The 23,304-nt window shown below is 44.9% G+C and overlaps 1 protein-coding gene across 13 annotated transcripts in view; it reads right to left on the bottom strand.

Annotated features, from left to right (window-relative positions):
* CELF2 (CUGBP Elav-like family member 2) overlaps positions 1 to 23,304 on the bottom strand; it is an 862,326-nt gene that overhangs the window by 42,792 nt on the left and 796,230 nt on the right. For all 13 annotated transcript variants that reach the window (XM_070391817.1, XM_070391760.1, XM_070391781.1 and 10 more), the window contains 4 exons: positions 20,466 to 20,545; positions 16,315 to 16,473; positions 12,524 to 12,587; positions 2,522 to 2,656 (listed from right to left, as the gene is read on the bottom strand). In XM_070391817.1, coding sequence (XP_070247918.1) covers positions 2,522 to 2,656; positions 12,524 to 12,587; positions 16,315 to 16,473; positions 20,466 to 20,545 — 438 coding nt within the window. The remainder of the gene's footprint in view (positions 1 to 2,521; positions 2,657 to 12,523; positions 12,588 to 16,314; positions 16,474 to 20,465; positions 20,546 to 23,304) is intronic.

Below are 23,304 nucleotides of genomic sequence, written 5' to 3'. Positions count from 1 at the left end.
TTGTTAGACAGAAGGGAACAGACTGTCCCTTCTGCTCGCTGCTCTGTCCCAGCTCCCAGGGCAGCGCCTCACACCGTCTGACTGTATTATCTATCAGTCACATTACCACACGGAGCACCTCCCACCCGCTTTCTTGCTCAGCTTCTCAAACCGACAAGTCCTTTTTAAAGAAGGAATTTTTTAATATTAATTTTGATTCCCTGAAACCAAGCACAAATACCATGACAGAATAATATATTTTAATAAAGTCAAATGAACCCTTAACAAGCAAACAATAGGTCACATACCCTTAGCCTAATTGTCAGAATAGCAGCATAATTTTAATATAACTATAATAATATGTCAAAGTTTAAAGTAAGGACCCATGGCCCAAACTGTGGGCTATATGGCTCCTTGACATACAAGGAAGAGAGTTTTCATAAGAAAAAGAATTTTCTTTTTTCTACCTTGTTACCAATGATTTGACCAGTTCCTGCTGGTTATCTAATAAAGAGGGAATATGCAAATTGACCATCACACCATCACAAAGATGGTGGCGCCCAGTCCCCTCAGCCCCACCGGAGTCCCTCAGTCCTTTCAGCCCCACTGGGGGGGGTAGCAGGTGTGTGGTCTGGCTGTTCCTTGCACCTGCCACCTGAGTCCCACAGCCCTTTCAGCCGAGCCGGGGGTGTAGGGTGGTGGAGGGGAGGCGCATGGTGCAGCCGGACCCGCCCTCAGCCCCCAGCCACCCAGGGCCGCCCGAGACTCAGGTAACTAGGGTTGGCCGAGGCTTGCGCTGCCAGCAGTGGCAGCAGCAGAGGTGTGATGGGGGCGTCACCTTCCCCTGATCACCGGGTCATCTCCTGCACCTGAGGGCTCCCGGACTGTGAGAGGGGGCAGGCCAGGCTGAGGGACGCCCCCTTCAGTGCATGAATTTTCATGCACTGGGCCTTTAGTTTTCAATAAAAGGGAGAGAAGGTAATTTTTCCAAGGTTGGAAAAATTAGAAAAATTTACTTTAGACAAAATAAAGTTAATATTGTTTTCTTTTAAAAAAGGTGCAAATCCTCTTCATTTTAAAATAAACAACAAAGTGTTCAGATTTTGAGTGACTTTTAGTTTTTTTCTCTCCAATTAAATATAGTTAAAAATGTCAGCTTCTGACTAAAGATACAATAAACTGTGTGATGTTTTAATATAATCATTTCATAGCCTTCATAGGGGAGATAAAAATTCTTATTTGAGAAAATACTTTCCAGTCCAATTTATAAAACAGATAGGTCAGAGAGGTTAATTTTAAAAAACTGTTTTTAAGAAAAATCCTTATTTTTATAAGGGGTATTTATGGTATTTATTTCTTAAAAAGAGTCACTATGTGATTTATTTAATAACAAATGTATCATTTATTGCATTAGAGCTATAACTTAATTTGTTGGAAGAAATGACAAAGTTGTTTCTCGGGAATACCATTTGTTTCAGGAAACGAGGCCCACATAGAGGAATGGTACATTTTAAAAGACATTTTAGAGAATGAAGCCAATGCTCTATGGGCTGTTGCTATGAGGTTACAGCACATTAAGGATAGATCCCCCAGCTCTTCCTACATATCCCCTAGATTTCTCCCGCCAAACTGCCCTCAGAGGGAAATGTCTTACACTGTTTTAGAAACAAACCAAGGGCTATTGCCTGTTCCCTGATGTCAAAAGCTTTAAGCAAGCTGGTCAGCAGTGTGCTGCAACTTTCATTTTCTATTTTTCTCAAAGAAAACCCCGTGCTGTTAGATGAAAGTTTTTTCAACACTTAGCTAGTCTTTTGGGCATAGCTGGTGGAGGGTCATGAGGTTTTCAGAGTTAGAGAAAGTTTGGAGATTGTCCAGGTCAACTCCTCCACCCACCAGAGAAGGAGGTGAGGTCATTTATCAAGGTCTAGAAAATTCAGAGAGGAGGAGGAGCCAGCGAAACATTTCTTAACAAACAAATCATGGTATCCAAGCAACCACATTAGGTCTGGCTTGTATGAAAGAAAAATGGCATCTGCTTTTGAATAAGGCATCAACATATGTGAGGAAAGACTTTAAATGACACAGCCCAGACATGACCGTCAACAAGCAACAAATGTGGTCCCTCTAGACCATGGACTTCAAAGTCAAACGAGAAGAATGGTGGTGGTGAGAAATGTAACACTGCAATGACTAGGGATTTTGAGATTTAACAGAGAATTCTTAAATTGCTAAAAAAAAAAAGAAAAAAAAAAAGAAAAAAGAGACAGGAGAAAAAGCATGACTAAGAGATTGAAGCTCTTCATAATGGTGAAGACCTAGGAAGGATTGAATGGACAACACATTTTTGAAACAAAATGAATGTGTGAGAACCACTAGCATGGTGGACTCTCTCAGAGAAAACTTTTTTTCCCGTTGGAAAATAAAATAAAGAAACAAGTTAACCCCGATGCCCAGGCAAGTTCCCTGGCTGCCTGGGCACGCCTACCCTGCACATGGCACCGGGTGTGTGCAGACCTGGGTACCCTTTCTCACGTCCTCTTACCAGGGCTGGTGAGGGCTCCCAGGGCGCTGCTCGTGGTGGACAGAGGGTTTGCGTTGGTGGTGGTGGCTGAGGTCTGGGCTGCGGCTGCAGCGGCCGCCAGCGTGGCCAGATTCTGTAACTGTAAAGCGTTCATGCCTGAGAAAGGAAGAGAAAGGCAGCGTTAGCAACTGGCCCACTTTGCCGGGCAGATGACGGCAACAGAGCCCTGGGATGTAAGCCCTGGTGACTCGTGTGTCCCCTAACTTCTCAGCCCAGTCACCTCCCCGTGGTGCTGCCTGTCCTACCCCAGGATGCCCTTCCCAGATCAGCTCAGGGCTGGAGAGATCACCAGAAAAGACAGGTAGAGATTGCTCTGTGTGGACTGGCCACAGCCGGGCCTTCCACCAGAGAGCTGTCAAGAAGAGGTGAGGTCTGGGCGTGGACAGGGTGGGAGGGCTGAGGGGTAAACTCTCAGTCTCTAAACTTGAGAGCTGCATGTAGAAGGTATTAGAGAGAAAATGAAAACTTATTGGGGAAAAGCTTTTGCTCTGAAGTTGAACTGATAGGGCTTCCTGTACCTGCTGTGTGACTCTGGGCAAATTACTTAATCTCTGTTTCTTGTTCAGTGAGCGGTAATATTAACTGTATCTTACCTCAAAGGGTTGTTGTGAAGACTACATAAGATGGTGAATGCAAATCACTTAGCACAGTGATTGGTTCAATGTCAGCCCCCGATGGTAGTGACCACTGTTCTTGCTATCGCCACTGAACTTCTCTGTCTAGCCTTATTTTATACGTCAACTCCTCTAAAATGTATCCATAGTAGGAACTCCAAAAATATTTGATGACTATGAGAATAAATTTATACAAATGGCAGTGGCTTATATTTTCACTTGTAAAATACCTGTATTGGCATGTTAAAGGTATTTGTATTTCAAGGAGGGGCTACTTTTAACTAGAATGAATCTGTGGGTAGTGAAAATTGAGGAAAAAAAAACAGCGGAGAGAAATGAAACTTTGCAACAGGAAGGTGGGATTAGCGGAGAGCTCTGGGGGTGACCTGTGTGTGTGGGGGGGGAGGGGGGACTGGCCGTGCCCGGCAAGGGCCTGGGGGCTGGTGTCCAGGCCAGAAGCACGTTCAGTGTCTTTTCTCCTCTCTACTTCTACTGCTCAATGGAAGGGTCTCCGAGCATTCAAAGTGTTTCTCTGTGACTCACGTCACACCAATGCACATCTGAGAAGCAGAAAGCAATGGTTCTCTCCTTACACACAGGGATTTTCAATAGAAAGATACTGGAGTTAAGTAATCAGCTTAATTTTACCTTCTTTTCCTGTCTCAAATACAGGTACTTAATAAATGTCCATTGAGCAAATTTAATCTGCTTTGGAAACAGTGGCCTAATGACAGCTTCCATAAATGTTGGGGAAGGTGGTGGGTCGAGGGGCAAGAGAATGTTCTAGCAACCTACCTGCCAAGGCCCCAAGCCACAGTGGTGCAGCCTTCAGTCTAAACAGCCTCTACACAGGGCTGCCAGGCTCCCCCGCCCCTCTGTCCTGACCCCTCAGTCAGGATTTATCTACTCAGAAAAGACTTCCTGCTGTCTTTGCTGCAAAATGGGCTCTCCTTTTGCTCAAATTGACACTCTACCTTCTTCCCAGAGACACCCAGCTCTACTGGCTTAGGGGGACAGCCAACACCTGTTTTCTAAAACCCACTTAGCTCTGGGGATTCTGGGAAGCGGGACACATGCAGCTTGGAGTCCTGTGAGTGCAACCTGCTGGCAAGCACAGCCACGGGACAAGGTGCTGCAGGTCATGCTATGAGGATGCGGGAGTCGGGAAAGCAGTGCCTTATTTGTCAGGTTTGCTCCAGGAGAACGGAACCGGGGAAGTACAGGAGCTGCCTGGCTTCGGTGCAGACCCATCCGGGCCCGGCGGCAGCGGGGGGGACGGGACTCCTGAAGGCTGTGTGAACGCACCCCACACTTGAGTGTGACGAGAGCTCAGGCCTCGAGTGCCGCTGCCAGGAGTGAGGAACACGTGTATACCCATCTGTCCCCTCTTGGCCCTCCAGCAACGAATGTTCCCTCTAATGTTTTAATCATAGAAACCAGATGACCAGGCTACACTGCTCACAGCTGGCTGTGCAGCAAGGGAGGCTTTAGCACTAAAATGAAAACCTGCAATGCACATCTGGCACGAATTACTGATACGAAGAGCCACTCTCGTAGGCCCAGGTTGCAGGGTCCTCCTCAGGGGTAGCTCCTCCGGTCCACCCCAGGCAGGAGCCACGTGCCCGAGGGCAGAGTTCCCGAGCCAGAAGGAGCTCGGCCCACTCGCCTGGGTCGGAGGCTCAGGTCAGAGGGCACAGAACCAACAGTGGCAGAACCTCCCATCCGGGGCAGCGCTGCAGCCACACCTCACACGGGTGTGCACTTTCTCTGTGTTACCTGCAAACTCCCTCATCTCCTTGTTCTTAACTCTGGGGTCACTCATTCACCATATCTCACTTTGATGCTATTTTTGTGTATTTCTTATCTTTATAGCTAGATACCAAGCTTCTTGAGGACAAAGATACAAGATGTTGTCTTATTCATTATCAAGTCCATCTAAGCACATACACAAACACACACATGCAGGCACACACACGCACACACACTGCTGTCTACATAGCAGGAGATGGACAACTCCATGTAGGATGAGTTGACAGAGTAATGAACAGTACTGTCCATAGATCCATCCAAGTTCTTAGCTTTCTCCACGTTTTGTCAGCTTGTCAGTATTGACAATGCATCAAGTATTGACGGTTTCCCTCAATAGTTAGTTAATCTGTTCTACAAATATTTAGTAGAGCCATGTGTATTCTTCATCTCAGCACTAACGCTCCTTATAGGTCCCGGAGCCTGGCTACAACACTCAGGTGCACTACCCACTACCCTCTCTGTTCAGGAGCCCGGCCAGGCCCTGTGTGCCCCTCGGGGCCCCCTCTGCATTCCCTCCCACACTCCCCCCGACCGGAGTGTGCCAGCTGGTCAGGCTCCCCCTGCCTCAGCTAGAAACGCCAGGCAGCAGGATTTCGGCTCTGGAACACCGCACGGCGGGTGGGGGTGGGGGGAACTCTGTTAGTAATCACATGGAAAGGAAGAAAATATGGGCTGAAGGAAGCAGAGATGGTGCGTGGAAAGGAGAGACTGCAATGATCCCTACCACCTGAGGGATTTGGGGAAGAGGAAGGGAAGGGTTAGATGGGGAGAACCAGCAGAGAATAGCACATGTATGTGCCTGCCCATCTATATATCTGTCTGTCCATCCATCTGTCCACCCACCCATCCATCTGCCCATGCATCCATCCATTCATCTGTCCATCTGTCTGTCTGTCCATCAGTTACTGAGTGACCATATGAGCCAAACCCTGGGTACCGCACTGAGAATTAAGCAGAAAACAAGACAGTCCCTGCCCGCGAAGAGACTGCTGTATATTGGAGCAGGGAGGAGCCAGGAGCTGGGGGATAATCCTGCTGTGACAGTTTCTGGAACTCAGAGACGCTTTCTCACTGGTCTCTAGTTTGCCAGGAGTGAGGAACACGTGTTACTGATACGAAGAGACAGAGCACAGGAAGGCACTGGGCAGTGAAGCGCTCCAGGGGGAGGGGACCACGCCCATCCTCTATCCTAGTCCCTTCAGGGCCTGGTGGGCTGACCCTGACAGGTTTCGAGGTGCCCCTTCCCCACTCACTCCCAGACAGAGGTGCTCAGCACACCAGAGGTGGTCAGGGCGGTTCCTTGCCCCTTATGCTGGGTGGGGCCTCATTTCTGGCCCCGACCCCCACATTTCTGCTTCTCAATGCAGAGGCATCTCTTCGTCTCCCTGTCCTGAGATCCTAGGGCCTGGAATGCACAGCCTTCTCTGCTGGCGACAATGTGACAACTGCCATTGACTGGAGGCAGCGCGGCTGGTGGAGAAGAGTGCAGGCCGCCTTCTCAGACGCCTGGGTTTCAACCGGGACTCTGCCTCACCTCCTGCCCACTGACCTCCCTGAGCAAACTGCTAACTGTCTGTGCCTCGGACTTCTGGGCTGTGAAGTGGGGATAAAACGGAGCCCATCCTGCCTACAGCACGTGTCTTTGGGGACTGATATTTTGGCTCTTCCTGCTGCTCCCAACCTGGGAGTCCTCATCCATGGTGTGGACTTCCCACTTAGGAAGGAGGCTTGGGAGCCATGCTGCTTCCAGAAACTCAGAAAGCAGCTTGGAAAGCCTGTGGGGACCTGCTTGCAGCTCCTCTCTCTGCCTCCTTAACTGCACCAGACTTGCTGGCACGCTGACTGCATCTCTGTCTCTTCAGGCGTCACTGGCCACAGACCACCTGCTCCCGGCTGGAGTGAGGTCTCTTTCCTTCAACTCTGCGCTGGGCTAACACTGAGGCCCCAGAGCCCATTATTCGGGAGTTTCTGCTTCTGCTCACTTCGAATTCACATTTCTGGTTCTTTTCATCTTTTTATTTTTTAAGTATTTTTTTTATTGATTTCAGAGAGGCAGGGAGAGGGAGATAGAAAACATCAATGATGAGAGAGAATCATTGATTGGCTGCCTCCTGCATGCCCCACACCAGGGATGGAGCCCACAACCGAGGCATATGCCCTGATGGGGAATCAAACCGTGACCTCCTGGTTCAGAGGTTGATGCTCAACCACTGAGCCAGGCACGTTGGGCTTTTCCTTTTTCTTTTTTTTCTTTGGGGGAGTCTGAGTACATCCTTCCTCTGTCTCAGCTCCTTTCACAGGCGCCTCCTGGGTCCCACCTTCCCTTTCTAGCTGCTCCCATACGATGATCCGATGATCCGGAAAGGGCAGCAGAGGAGAGCAGAGAGGGCAGCATCCCGGGAAAGTCGGGTCTGACTGGGCGCAGGGCTCTTTTCTAAGAAGAAAGTCTCCGCTGTGACCCTCATGAAGAAATCTGCTTGGATGGACACCCCTCGAAACAGGGGCGTTAATCTGGGTGACTAGACATGCAACGCATTTACACGAGTTTTGTGAAATCCAATAGTGTGCCAAGATCAAGATGGCAGGAAAAAAAAAAGTTGGGAATATAGGGATTGCCCGCTTCACTCATTCCTGGGAAAAGTAGGTCCTTCTCAAAGAGAAGAAATGGTGTGGAAAACAGATGTGCAAATATGCCCACTCGAAATTTAAGATTTAAAAAGAAATTATAAGGAGAGGGCATGAAAATTTAATTTAATGTTCACCTTAGGTAATTCTGTGTCTTATTGTTCATAGCAATTACCATAAATCTGCATATCAATAAGCGAGAACAGATGTCAGTTGTTACAAGTGCTTGCCAATCAGGTCTGTTAGAAAGTGACAGATGGGTGGTTATAAAAGGTTCTCATAAGGCCCATTAGCACATTCGCAGGAAGTGTGTGTGGTGGAGGGTGGGAGACGGGCCTTGGGAAGAACGGGAATCCTTGTGGGTTCGGGATGGGGCTGCACACCTCACACCTGGGCAGGGTCTCTAATGTCAGGTTCCCAGCCTCCAGTACAGTTTTTAAAATACCTTCCCTCTTTCCACTCATCACAGATATTCTAAGACAGTCTTCTCTGGGAATGGACCTCAAATTGATGAAAAGCATCGCCTTGTTGTTGTTCGAAGCAAATACTTGCGCTCTATAATTTTACTGTTACTTTTAAAATGTAGACTAGATATTCTGAAACGGAGTAACTAGCAGCTTTACTGAATGTCAGAAGTAAAGTGAAAGTTTTCTCTTGTTTATCAAAAGATACTCTTCTTTGCCCTGGCCAGTGTGACTCCGTTGGTTGGGCATGGTCCAGTGTGCCAAGAGGTCAACAGTTCAATTCCCGGTCAGGACACTTGCCCAGGTTGTAGGCTGGATCCCCAGGAGAAGGCATGCAGGAGGCTGCTGATAAATGTTTCTCTTCTCCCTCTCCCTTCCTCTCTCTCTCTCAAATCAATAAAAACAACAACAAAAAAAGATACTCTTCAGCCACTGATTGCTTCAGAATCTCTATAGTTTCCTAGTAACAATTCCTCACCCTAGAAAACAAATTCCCTTGACAAAAGCAAACCACACTTACACACTTGAAATGTGGTTCAGAATGGAGGGAGGCACTTTTCCTGTCTCTGAATTGCTTTTTCTGGGGCAGATTTGCGGCCCTCGCTGTATTATTTATCTACAGCTTGCCCCTGAGTGTTACTTGGCCTGCTAAACCCTTGGTGTAGGCGAGTCACTGCAGCTGTACCTGTGCAAGCACACCTGCATTTGCTGAGACACTGAGCACTGCTTCCCAAGCTGGGGGCAACGGGGAGCTCAGGTTTCAGGATCAGGTTGCAATGGATGTCAAATGTGGATCAGCCACTTGCTTGCTCGGTAACTTTGGGCAAGTTTCTTCATTCACCTCTCTAAGCCTCAGCTGCCCCACCTGTAAAATGGGATACTAACAGTCCCTACCTCATAAAGCTGTTTGATACTTGGGGATTCTGTACCCTCGTCCGTATTATGCCCCTTACTGGTGCTGTCGGGCTCACATAACTTATTTAACCTCTTCCTGCTTCAGTTTTCCCAACTGCAATGTAGTAACAAAGGGGTGATTTTGTTCTGGGCATGCTGTGAGGATAAATGGCATGGTTATTTCAAGGAGCTCTGTTAAAAACAAAATTGTAAAATACGACTCTTGTTTTTCTAACAATCCTCTTTTGTTAAAAGGAATTAATGACCTTAAGCCACTTTTCCCTTATTCCTTCTTCTTCAGGAAAAATCCAGACTCTGAGCCCAAACTCAGACCCAAGCTTCTGAGATTTCAGAAATTCATGCAACAAGTAACTGAGTGGGAAAATGGATAAGTTTTTTACTAGGAGTTTTAAGAGGGAAAATCAACTTCAAAGATGCACAAAAAGTACCATAAAAGCATTCAGTTTATTAAGATTTCATCCCAATCTCCTCTCTGCTTTTAAAATCCATATTTAATAAAGATACCCTTTAATAAAATCATGGAACACGTTTAGAGTTATTTTTAGTTTGATAAAAAAGTATAGCTGATTTCTCATTCACTTTTAATGATGCAACTATTAGTAACTGCTCATCTAAAATTTCTTTTTCTGCTTCTTGTTTTTAGATTTAATTCATTTTCCTCCCCCAACAGTGAGTGTTTTACTCACTCAAATGAGACATTCAGACTGTGATAACCCCGAGTCTCCTGAGGGGCAGACCATGGGCCATGCCTGAGAGTGGTTCACAGCCACGTGCGGCTGGTTTCCGCGGTGAGATTTCACGCTCGTTGGTGAGTGTTCCATGCAGGAGTGATTGAACTTTACATGTGGAGTTCATGTACGGCACTGAAGACACACAGACGGCATCCGGACTGTGTAGGTGCCCCTCGCACTGTGCCACAACCTCAACCACTCGAGGAGCATTTTAACCTCAGGTGGGGTCTGGGACCCATGACTTCCGTGTGGCTTCATATCCCTCCTCCCATGTGTGCCATGTGTATTGCAGAGCATCTGCACCATAACATGCGTGATGTTGTACAAACTCTCTAATTTAACTTACCCGTGAACATACTGCCCTTAGTTTATATAATGTGGGTTTTTTGGGGGGGTGGGGGACTTAGATGTAAGGCTAGCACCAAATTTCTTAAGAAAGCAGGCATTTAACTTTATCGCCATTGGGAATGTATCCAAAACATAAATTTGAGTTTGTTGGTTTATAAATTTATTCACTCAAAAATAGTTGTGAGCACCTCTTGGGGGAGTGAGGGCTGAGTCCATCAGCCCAGGCCACGGCCTCGCAGAGCACTGACGATGCAGGCATGTCAGAGAGGTGAGGGAGGACGGGGAGGCAGTCGGGGGTCAGGGGCACAAGAGAGAGGGGCACCCCTCCCACATCTGGTGAGTTGGGGAGGCTTCCTCTAGCAAGTGGCCTCTATCACAGGTCACTTTTTAATACTGGGTGAGATGACTGGCAAAGACAAAAAAGGAAGACCTACTTCTGGGAGAAGACGAAAGAGCAGCAGGCCATTGAACTTCACCTTACTGAAAAAAATACCCCAAACCACAATGCCAAATACTTAGGACCACGACACAATTATGCTTACGAATGAAGGGCACCTTTTATAGAAAACAGGCCCAGCAGACCGCCTTGACATCTACATCCTTAACACTCTAAATATTCAAGGCAGTGTTCCCCAGGGACTGTCAGCATTTGATTTTCTGACCTGGGCAGACACAGGGTGCTGAACTTCATATATTGAAGGTTCAAGAACGGGGCATTTGGGGAAGCCCAGTGCATTTACAGAGGCCTCAAATTAGCCATCCGATTCATGCATCTTTTAAGGTGACTCCCAGATACCCGTTTGTAAATAAGCACGCTAAGCACGTGAACTCCATCCTGACCTGTGGCTGGCGAGGCCAAAAAGCACACAGCTAACAAGTGAGGGTGCTCTGTCCGCCCGGGAAGTGCGCTTGGCAGCAGCCAGAGCATGATTCAGCGGTGGGAGAGGAGAGCCCGAGGCGTCCTCGAAGCAAGGACCCTAACTTTGGATCTAGGTGCAGCCATTCTTTCTATTAGAAGAAAAACAAATCCAGCCTCCGTGGAAAATGGGACAAACCTTAGCACTTATTTTAGCGCTTGCAATCTGGAGGTTTTCTCTTTTTAAAACATAGAAAACTTCCTGAATATTTTACTTATGTCACTCCAATTCCCTTCACAGAACTAAAAATAAATGAACCATTCGATATGATTCTTAGCTCCAAGGCCAGCTTCCCAAACTGTATTCATGAAGATACCGATGAATGATTTAACTACTTATCATTTGAACATACATTTTCCCCCCAATAATCCAAAAGCTGTAATTACAACAGAACAAGCTGGCAGTGCCAGTAGATTTAGAGCCCAGTGACTAATTCTGCATTATGTTTACCGTGGGCCAATCTGTCCCGTCAGACAAGCTACCATTAGCCTGTGAAGCCACAATGAAAGGCTGGGCTGAGGATCACAGCACACAGGAGGGGAAACCTGTGTACACTCATGGAGAGTGTTTCCAGATCCATTCAAAGTGGAACAAGAAAAAAAACAACCAAGGGTATGTATCTGGAAAGAAAAAAAAAGAGAGGGAAAAAAAGGAGTTTTCATCATGGCTTTTATTCTGCACATTGACTCAGGGTGTCCTTGATTAAAACAAACTGCCTGATTTTAACGGGGCAAAAACGTGTGCTTCTCCTTGCCCTGGCTCCCCACCTCTCTGGAAAGAAACGAGGAAAAAGCGCTCTGGCTGTTCCTCGAGGCAGGTGAATGGCACCTGTGTTCAGATTTCTTGCACAAGCGGCCTGCCCCGCCCTGTGGAAAGTTAGGGGACCAGCCTGAAGGTGACACAGCAGGAGTGACCTGTCACTAGTCACCGCACCTCCTCACCACTGACACAGCTCATTAGAAAAAGCAACCCTTCGCGCGCTGCCTTTCAAATCCAGCCACACTTTGATTTTTCTCAAGAACAAAGATTACGCTTTCACATAAAAGCGTATGACGCCCAATTCTGTCAACTGGGGGGACTACAGTGGAAAAGGCACCCTGTTCATTGTCTGTGGACGTCAGGGGACACAGACCATTACAGGGACAGGCCTGCAGTCCAGGCTTTCATTATGGAGGTCAGACCGTTTTTTTATTGAGCGCCTATTATTAAAATTTTAGAAGGACGTTAATCATTTTGGCTGCCCTGGACACAAGAATCTTGCTGGAAATTCCCCAGTAACCAATCCCAACTTTAAAAATAAGACAACGGGTGTACTATGCAGGAACGCGCTGTGCCCCCACGTTACTACTGCTGGAAATGCCTGAGGCAGGAGGGCAGCTTTCCCACAGCTACTCTAATTTTTACACCCCAACCAGAGAGCAAAGAGGGCTGCTAATTGCTTTTGTTCTCCTTTGTCCCCGCTGCTGCTTTCCTTTGCCCTCTGAACCCCCTGGATTCAGACAACAGCACAGTCAGAGGAAAGGCGTGGTTCACCACTCACCCGCCATCTGCTGAATGCCGCTGAAGGCGCCCAGGTTGCTGGAGGAGGTGGCCTGCTGCAGGAGCTGCGAACGGAGGGAGATGCAACCGTTAACAAGCCTCGAGGTGAGGGCCAAGTGGCTTCCAAACTGCACTAACACATCCCACTTCTGTTACGTTTGTACAGCTGGTGGCTGCTGTCTCTTAATGGACTGAAGGTTCCCAGAGTTGGGGCTGTAAATCCATAGCACTATCTGATCTCTATTAAGAGACACAGACACTGGGGAAACTCAATAACACTGCTGCCTTAAAACAATTAATCAATTCACTCTTTTTAACAACCAGGTGTGCAATCTATTGAAACCAACGTGGCGTGACTAATGCGACCTCTCGGCAGCCTCGTCGTTACTGTAAGTCCCGTCAATCAGGGTCCCTGCCTCGGTCCCTTCCATGTCCCTTCACAGCTCTGTTCCCTTCATCCTTTATTAGATGCTCACGGAGCTACTGATTCTTGGGCCAACAGAGAAATCATCACGATAACTACAGACATGACGTCTCTCTTCACAGCCACGGCGACATGGCCACGACAGTCCCTTTTAACAGGTCTTCACTGCAGCAAGAAACACGCCGCTTGTCAGCACGTGGAAGCTGGTGAGGCTGCACTTCGCATCACAAACATGCCAGCATCACCTTTTCCCCACGTGGACTCAGTGGCTGCCACAAGGCACAGGCATGTGGCTACTGCCCTAAAATGCTCCTTTACTGGCCCAATTGACTTGAATTATAGGCTAACACTCAGGTGCTATACTAAGTATTTGACTAAATGTATTGATATTCTCTTTCTGTTAAGGTTGATCAATAGAGACATAGTTTGTATACAGGGACAAGCATATAGTTGCCTCCACTACTCAGATTTACATGAATACCAAAAAGCATAGATTCACACCGAATTTATTATTGAAAAGTTGTTATGTGCGTTGGAGGAGAAGGATTCACTACCTAAAAGAGAGCTTTCAGAGTTTACTTGGAGCTCTGCGAAACAAAACGTGGAAGACCATCATTCCCTCGGTTCAATAAGAACAAAACTCCGTGATAAATATGACTCAAAGGTAGGCATGTATCAGTTCACTTGAAAGCACCGAGCAGAGTGGAGTATCAGTGGCTAATTAAACCAGAGATTTAGTGACAATGGTATCACAGGGATTAACTTTAACCGTTACCAGAAAAATGTCTCTAACGCTCTCTCATCCTTCTCCACTTGCTGAATACAGGGGTGGGCAAAAGTAGGTTTATAGCTGTGAGTACACGAAACAGTTTATTCTTGTATTATCATTAATTTATCAATTATTGTATTTATTTGTCTTATTATTATTTCTTATCTTAGTTATGATTTATCTTTTAGGCAATGATGGCTGGTAATCTAGCCTACTTTTGCTCACCCCTGCATATTACCTAGGTATCACAGAAAGAAAGAGAGAGAAACAGACACACACAAAGAGAGGGAGGGAGAGGGAGAAGGCAATGATCATCCATTTTAAGAGAAAAGTCCCTTACTTTGGTTTGATTACTTGGGTTTTTCATTCTCTTGTGATTGCAACCCCTTACTCCTCCTATTAGGTTTTTAAAAAAATTAAAGTTAAGTAAAATTAAATACACTTTGAAGATATTTTGAGGAATTAATAGAGCCTACTGAGGTAAGCATGCTCAGGCTGGAGTGTCATGAAACTACTACTGAGGGCTCTTTCCACGAAAACCATTCTCTGGTGAGTCGGGCTCAGAATCTGCCCCTCAACACACAGGCAGGGAGCGCCTCAAGGCCACGGGCCCTTGCAGAGATGGACTTCCAATTCAGAGTAGGAGAAAGCATGGTAAGGAGCGCACAGAAACGTGTGTTAGACATGAGAATGAGGCTAATTCTCTTCCAGGGAACAGAAATCACTTGCATTTGTGACCAAAGAAACAGCCAGAGACTTCTGTACACTGTGGGGCATGGAGCTGTGCTGGGGACCCGGGACTGACACATGTGCGTTCATTTTTGGAAACAGTGGAGTGGGAAGCTGGATGCTTAGAAACCATGAAAAGGGGAGCTTGACTTCAATCTCTGATAAAAATTCTTGTATACGCCACTGAACAGATGGTCTGTGAACATCTGAAAAGCCCAAGTTTGTGAAAAACAAGTTATTAAGTCAGACTCATTTCTTTTTTTGTAACATTTCTACACTGATAGGACCAGAAGAAGACATGGCAGATCCTGTAAAGGTTTTAGCAGGACACCTGGCAAAACCTCCCATGGTGTCTTCGTGGAGGAATGAATGGCCTCAAAATGACAGCAAATTCGGTCAGTGGCTTTCCTAAGGACTCAGATGGAGACCAGAGAAGCTGGCTCCTCATTTATTAATCAAACATGCACTGAGAAGCTATTATATGCAGGACGCAGTGGGCACTGGGCAGAGGTTGGGGAATAAAGGAATAGGAACCATGTCTGTTCTCAGAGAAGCAATGTGGCAAACGGAGAGAACACACGGAGGGAACACACGGAAGGAACACACGGAGGGGACACAGAGAGCACACGGAGGGAACACATAGAGAGAACACACGGAGAAAACACACGGAGGGAACACACGGAGAGAACACACAGAGAGAACACACAGAGGGAACACACGGAGGGAACACATGGAGGGAACACACGGAGGGAACACACGGAGGGGCGCACTCGTGGGGCCAGCAACAGCACATTCCTGGGGCAAGTGATGTCACCCATTTCAGTCTCTCTACAGACAGGTGGTCTGACCTGTCAGGGCCCAGGGAGGACTGTCTGGCAGAACAGCACAGGTTCTGCGATCAAGGCAGTCTAGTGGATGACACAATCCTGAGAGGGACAGTTAGGTCCAATGACAGAGTTAGGGCACAGACGAACGAACACACACACACACACTCACACACACACACACACACACACACATACACGACAGAGGCTGAGAAAAAGGCCCAATCTCACAACATGAATTTCTATTAATAAATGAGGAGACCAGCATTCAGGTTCCAAAACAGAAAAATGGAGTAGGGTAACATGGTTTGGCAGCAGTTCAAGCAAAGATAAATAAAAACTAGAGGCGTATTAGCTGCCTTCCGTGTTACTACAAATGCCACTCTCGAGCTACATTAAGAGACTTCAGAGTCCATGCTAACGGCCACTGCCCTGTGCTATTTAGGTCTCACCAGGGGAACTGTCTTAACTTCTGGTGATGGTATTTAACAAAGACATTGACAGGGTGAAGTGGGAAAACCGAGCGAGTGAAAGCTTAGAAACAATGAAATGTGAGGGATGACTGAAAGAATTGGGTCTATTTGGCCTGAAATAGAATCTAATTTTTTGGTATCTAATAAAGTAAGAAATATTTGGCCTAGTCAACAGGGTGTCCTGGGAGACCCAGGATCTCTGAAGGAAAGTTCCACGGGGATTCCAGTTGAGGCCCTGACATGGAACCGATGAACCTGAGGCAGTGAGCGCTCCATCCACAGCTGCCTCAGTTTCCTTAACAACAGTCTATCAGGGGAATTTTATGCTGTCTCTGAAACAGGGGTCAGAAATTTAGCCTGTGGGACTTTGCTCAGTCTCTATCAGCCAAGAATTAAATTAGTCACGTGCTTAAAATATCCTGCATCAATGCTGAGTTCAATAATTCCGAGATTCTAAGTGTCCCCCAAATGAATTCTTTAGCGTACTCAGGAGACAAGTAGGTTGTAGGAGGAACAGTGGGCATGTTCCCCTCTCTCCTGGGGACCACGCACTGACTGGCCTCCGGCACTTACCGCCAGGTACTGTGGGGTGAGTCCGCCCAGACCCGTCAGGTTCCCCCAGGTGGCAGTGTTGAGCTGTTGCATCTGCTGCGCCAGCTGCTGTTGGAGGCGTCTTTGCTCTTTGTCCTTCTGAGTGTCAGCGAACTTCACCACGATAGGTGAAGAGCAGCCCTGTGGTCGGACACAGCGGAAAGTGAAGAGGGAGTTACAGCCTGGTCCAATCCTCTCATCAGACTCAGCCCTGGATCTAGCTTTCTGAACTACCTTGGAGCACATGGAATGGTCGGAATGGTTTTAAAATGGTTTGATATTCCTTCTTCTTCTCTGGAATAGTACCATCAACAGAAAATTCCAGATACGGTCATTGGTTCCCTTGGGGATCTGGTGGTCGGTGGAGCCATTTGCTTTCTTGCTCAGGTTATGAAACTGCCTCTCCTTCCTTCTTTGTGTGTCTTCCTTCAGCCTTCCCAGAACCTCCTCAGAGACAACAGACCTTATCTATGTTCTTTAACTAAGCTGCACGGTTCACTTGTCTGAAAGATAGACCTGTTTCGTGTGTCTACCTCTTTCCACATGTGAGCAGGGGGCAAGGAAACTGGAATTTTTCCGATTTTCAGTTTATGGATTTTTTAACTGTGGAACTGTGGGGATAATACTGATCCAGCAATATGACTAGGAGAAGGGGATTTGTATTAGAAACACGGATGAAGGGAGGAGATAGTCAGAAAACATGGGCATTGACCAACATAACTGTTCCCATGTTTTCAGAAAGATCTCCCTTCCTGTGTCACATCTACACTATCCACAGTCCCCCGAGCTACTGTGAACCAAAACCTTAGCAGTATGGTCCGGTAAAGGAGATACAGAACAAATGGCAGCAGAAGGAGTCCACTTGGCTTCTTTTTCTAACAAATCTCACCCTTCTAGGTGCTTCTCTCAATTTTCATTTCCTTTAAAAGGCAAGGAGTAGGGGTAGTAAGAAATGGCCAAGGGTTATAAAATAGGACGAGTTCATGTTTGATGCAGATAAAAGCATAGGGAAAATAAGGGCCTAACTCCTTGAGGCATGAAGAAGACCTCCGTTTAGAGGCCCCGTTAAACATCTGCATTTGGTAAACATCTGCAGAGATGTTTCCCCTCCCTCCCCACTCTCCTGTCCTTTTTAGTACAGCTTGTCTACACATTTCATCACAATTACAGTTGTTAAATTTTGCTGAGGTAAAAAGAATTCTACCCAAGTGATTAAAAAAACAAAGCCCCTTTATTGAAACTCAGCATGATAACAGACCTCTCTCGCTCCTCTCAGAATTTTATTTTCCTACTCTAAGTGAACATTTCCTTTCTCTTCCCTTGGACCGGGTCACTTTCTTTCTCCTAGAAAACTCCCTTGCATTTTTTTCTTATCACCTTGGGTAGTTATTGGGGAGGTAGCTATGACCATGTGAGATGATCATGTCTGTATTACCAAAAAAAATGGGAGAAAAATGAGGTGACTGTTGAATTTCCAGCGTATCAGTCTTTAGCTCTGGTAGCCATAGTCACAGGACAGAATGTTAAATGTCAGTAAACTGCATAAAAGTAGTATTTCCACCATTTAAAAAAAACTATGCTTCATTTTTCTTCATCAGCTCCATATTTCAGCACTTCGTTCCTTAAAGAGGGCAAAATACTCTGAAGGTGAAAATTATATAGAGAAAGGGTTTTGCATGGAAAAGGGTTGTTATTGCTCTATCAAATTTGTTCCATAACAAATTATAGCATCTCCTCCTAGAAGTACATTCACTGTTGATTTTTTTTCTTCCTTAAATACCATAAGATGATATAAAAGTAGAAAATCAGGCCAATGACTATAGCAAAAAATTACTTGTTTAAACCATGACACGGAAAAATGGGATAGGGAGAGATTGGAGGAAAGTAGAAAAATAGAAGGTACAATATTAAAAATCAATTATTTTTAAAAACGTGTTCTTTTAAACTTTGACATTCACATCGTTTTGAATTTGAATCTCTTAGATGACACATCTTGGTTAAAGATGTGAGCCAGAGTCCTGAAAATAATGTAATCTGTTAAATGAAGAAAATAAACTTCAGCTGTATGACTATAATGTAACTGAGTAATGTCTAATTTTCCATTTAAATGCCAATATTTTTTAATTAAGTGAGACATTTAAGTGTCTGAGGGCCCTGCTCTTTAGGCATGGATGTCCAGGTTTCAAACAAGTGCACCAAATTTGATTTTTTATAATAGATATCCATAACAAAGGACCAAGGGCTCCTTAAGAACTAGCACACCCCATTCTCTATCGCAGAATCTTTTCATTTTGAGAGCCCATTGTTCCTTGGGTCGGGCTCATACCCAGTCCTGCTTTCTCTCCTTGTGCTCTCCCTCCGCTGTGACATGGGGGGGAACCAGAGCCCCTGCCAGCCCCTCTGGGGCTTTATCAGGGGGCGCTGAGGGAAGCAGCTGGGGCGGCAATGTTTCCAACAGAGAGGAAAGAATTTAGACTAAAAAATTATCTAAGATGAGACCAATTTGGGTACAAATCACTAAACTACAGAAAATAAAAATAATTAAGAATGAAGCACATACATGGAAGGTAATAAATACAGGTAAAGACTTTCTTTTTCCTAATAGTACTTCCATTTTAATCTCTAAACTGACATGAAGCTGGAAATCAGACTGATCCACAGTGATGGAGCAGCAGAAGTTAGGGGACCGGGGGTACAAAAACTGTCACATAGGAAACTGGCTCCTAGATATTTCAAATCCTGCTAATTATCTCCTATCATGGCCGATTTTCACCTGAGCGTGCCTTCAGGTAGGGGGTGGGAGTGTCTTAAAAATGCATTGCACTGAAAGGAAAACACAGTGATTATATAAGATATGTTAGGAATATCAAAGTCAAAATGAAGTTTGAAAAAGACAATAGGCTTTGCAATGCTGATATCAAAACTTAGAAAAGTACAGTAAACACTTAATGACAATGCCATGCACACTCCTGCCCCCACCCCTTCCCACCCACCCTTTGGCTCACTGTAAAAAAGTTGCCACAAAACATGACGCATAATGAGCACTTAGCTCCCAGCATGCTTTGGGAGATGCAGCATTGCAAAAAAAAACAAAACAAACAAACAAACAAAAAATAAACCCCCCAAAAAATGGAGGCCAAAAAAGAAGCTCAAACCATCAATTAAGAAATTTTTGCTAATTAAATAAAGCGGAAAATATTTCTTTCCCCAAAGATAAAAAAAACGTAACTTCAGATAAGGCCACAAGGCCACCTGTGGAAAAGATCACCCATACACAGAGATACAGTGTACATAATACAGCAGCACATGCACTCCCAAATGATTCTATCAGACAGCACAGAATAAGTAACAGCATATCACTCTTGGAATGCTTTTGTGCAAAATTCTGAAAGGCCATGACCCAAATCACAGACTAAAAGTATAGAGCCATCTATCTGCATTGGCGGGTGAGCACCCACGCCAGCATCTTTATTTTCCTCTAAAGCCACTATCTCTCGTTAGGAGACCAAATTTGAGCCTTTATGCTTTTGGATTATTGTTCATTTTTCAGTAAGGAGAGAAATCTAATTTTTTAGGGGACTCTCATCCATGAGTGTTTTCATTGGTTAAATGAAGTGGGAGAAGTAGCAACTTTCTCCAACATTCTTGATGCAAAAACACAATTCTGTGTAACTAAGGATAACTTGATCCCACATTAAAAAAAAACACCAAAAACCAAAAAGAACCCCGTGAGTTAGCACAGGGCAAGTTGCAATTTGGAGTGGGGGTTGTTCATGCTTAATCCATACCAACCCTGGGCTGAGGAGCGGATGGGACCCTTCAGGTGCAGAATACTACTTGGCATCAATTACATCGTGACTGCACATGGCAGGCCCTGGGCCACTACAATAAGAGGCTCAAAAAATAATGGGAGCAGGTGGAAGGCTTTCCTAAGTCCATTTCAAGTCATTAGGGGAAAAGTCAGAGAGAGAAAGAAAGCGAGGGAGAGAGAAAGAGTATGAATGCATGGAAAGAGAGGTGGTGAAAGTTTAAATCTGTGATTGTCATGGGAACAATCCACACAGGAGAGAATTGCGTTACCATTCCCCATCATTTGCACAAAGAAAACAAAGAAAGGGCAGATGATACAGTACCTCCATGGTCTGAGACTGATGCATGGCTTTGATTGCATTCTGTGCCATTGCCCTTGTAGAAAATGTGACAAACGCACAGCCTGTGGGAAACAAGGGGACAGGGAGCAGGAAAGACAAAAAACAACAAGACAAAAGGGTTGGACGCTTGTTAAACCAACACGGTCTACGAGAACTGCCACAGGACGACACTGTTCTCAGTAGTACATAAAAATAAACAACTTCCCTCTTTGGTTTGATCGTACTTTGCTTTTTACGCACAGTGCTGACTTGCTAATCTGACCAGAGTAGAAAGATCTGTTGATTGATTAGTTTACTTTTTAAAAATGGAGATGAGGAGAAGGAAGTCGGGTACTCTTTAACTGCAGGTTTGAAATTAGCAAGATCTAGTTAACATTTTCTAAAATAAAAAGTTGCTCTTTTACATTTTCTGGCTGGTTGATTATCTTTACTTAGGCACCCACACATTAGGGCTCTGGATTTCAAAATTTAGCATCGATTTTTAAGCAGCAAATAATAAAACCCTCACTCCAAGGGCAAATGAGCATAAAATTCCAAGAACTCAAAAACGTCAGCAAATAAATAGATGTAATCTCTTCAGGGTAGTTAAAAAGTATATGTGTAGAAATATACATTAATGCTATTCAAATGCAGACCAATATACCAAACCCTGCACAAACCAGTATTTATTAATTATGAACAAAAACAAATGCTCTATCACTCTAAGGTTCAACGGTGCATATAAAGCAAACCTTTTAAATTCGCATTGGATTTTTTACTGGTATAGAATCTTCATGACTTTAGGAAGTTGTGACTTTCTGGCATGTATCAGCAACCTGACCTACAGTCTAACACTCACAAGACAATGTACATTTCTCTGGATGTCTCCTGTGAGGCCCATCGAACTTGCCATGGCTATCTTTTTCTCATTCTGAAAAATAACTAGAATCTATAGTGCCTGTCTCTGCTCCTTGTCACAGTGTTGGCTAGCATGCAGGCCACCACTCCAACTACATGGCTCATTGCCCTTTGCACTAATAAAAACACTGCTTTTTGAAATTCACATTTTATTCATCTTGCACCCTTGGGCTTTTAAGAGAAAAAGACTGTGAAATTAATGCAGATTCAGGCTGATTTTATAATAAAACCACAGCACACTAAGATCTGAGCTAAAGCAATGCAGACTTGGCTCACTTATGATCTCTAATGACTATAAAAGTGCATTGATTTTAAGCTTGTTTAGCATTGCACAGTTTGAACTTAGGTATCAGAGAATAATTTAGTGTTCCACTCAATTTCCTCAAAACTTTATTATTATTACTACTTAAAAGATTTCCTAATGAAGCAGATCTAAACACTGAGAGGCAAAAGCCCGTTGTCATCTCAGAGTGAATCCAAGAAAGCGGAATTCTGGCATCGACAAGGCGGATGGCTGCCCTGTTGCCAGCCAGCCAAAAAGAATGTCCTACGTCTAAACAGCCAGTGGATTGTTTGGTTTATGTAAACCCATAAACCATATTCCTTCTTTTGTTCTGCATGTGTACCTGGTGAGATTATCAAGTCAATACTGTACTAGCACCTTTTAATCAAACAGCAATGCCTGCCCATTAATCCCAAAGCACAACAACATCCAGTCATAAAATAAGTGAATGCATTTTTTTTTTTTGCATTATGCTGTAATTTTTAACACACAACATTCTCAGTGCATGGGAGATTCATCTCACATCCCCCTCCCAGTTCAGCGGGCCTTCTGAAGCCTGAGGGTAGCTCACTATGAATGCTGAGCTGTTCCATATCGTTCTCTACATCCACATGCTGCCTGTGCCTATCCTGGCTGCAGGTTCTGTCATCAATGAAGGCCATCTGGCAACCTCTCTAAGGCACCTAGATGACGTGCGGAATAGTGTGTGAGGCAGATGACAGCACCTGCACTGGCTTCCATATTGATACTCGGCTCTAAAATAATAGAGTCCCGAATTTACCATCCATTTCAAAGTCATGTCTCTTCAAAAACATTGTCATTATTAATGGAGGAAATAACACGAACAGATTTTTCTTTTCCCATTTTCTTATCTTGAGAGTACAATGGAGGCAAAAGCAAATAATCTAACGGAGGCATATCTGAAGCCATGAGAATCCTGGACTGACTGCTTTGAACGGTCAAGAAGAACTGTGTCATTCACTTCATTTGCTCTTATTATCCAGGGACATGTGCCAAACTGACAGTTTCCAAACGGAGGTTAAGAATGCATAAAAAACACCCATATAAAATGTAAACAAAAATCAATAAGGAACAGTTTATGCATTTACTACAATTTCGGAACAACCAGAACTTTTGTAAATAACTTAGTGAGAGAGATATGGTAATCAACAGGTCTAAAAAGAAAAGCATTAGTGACAGAACAATAAAATTATACCTCTATAAGCTCAACCCATTGCCCTTTCCTGTGAAACGTGCAATTAAAGCTCGGCTGGTGCTTCCAATTATATGATCCTCATCCCATCTGAAAAAAAATGATCTGACAAATCTGATGACTTCTTTAACCTTTTTATTCTATTGGCAGTGGTGCAGTAAGAGACAAGTTGTCTCCGTAGGGGCTCTGTCAAGTTTTGTACTGTGCGCTGTGTCCCATTACTCAGGAGAGAAAATTATTGTGTCGTTTATAAAGTGAGAGCCTATGTAGAAATATTTCACTCTCTATGCTACTCTGGAGAAAGTTAAGCAACTTCAGAATCAAATGTTTCATGGATTGGTAGCTTTTTAACCTTTGTAATTTCTCTAAAGCAGTATGTCATGGTAGTGCTCTGGTTAGATTTCAACTTTCTTTTCACCACCGCTGAA

This window comes from Myotis yumanensis, unplaced genomic scaffold, assembly GCF_028538775.1.
Source record: "Myotis yumanensis isolate MYYU_CA2020_CCGP unplaced genomic scaffold, mMyoYum1.0.hap1 SCAF_1, whole genome shotgun sequence".
NCBI classification, from domain to species: domain Eukaryota; kingdom Metazoa; phylum Chordata; class Mammalia; order Chiroptera; family Vespertilionidae; genus Myotis; species Myotis yumanensis.
Note: the sequence above shows the minus strand (reverse complement) of the source record. Positions and strands in the feature narration are given on the sequence as shown.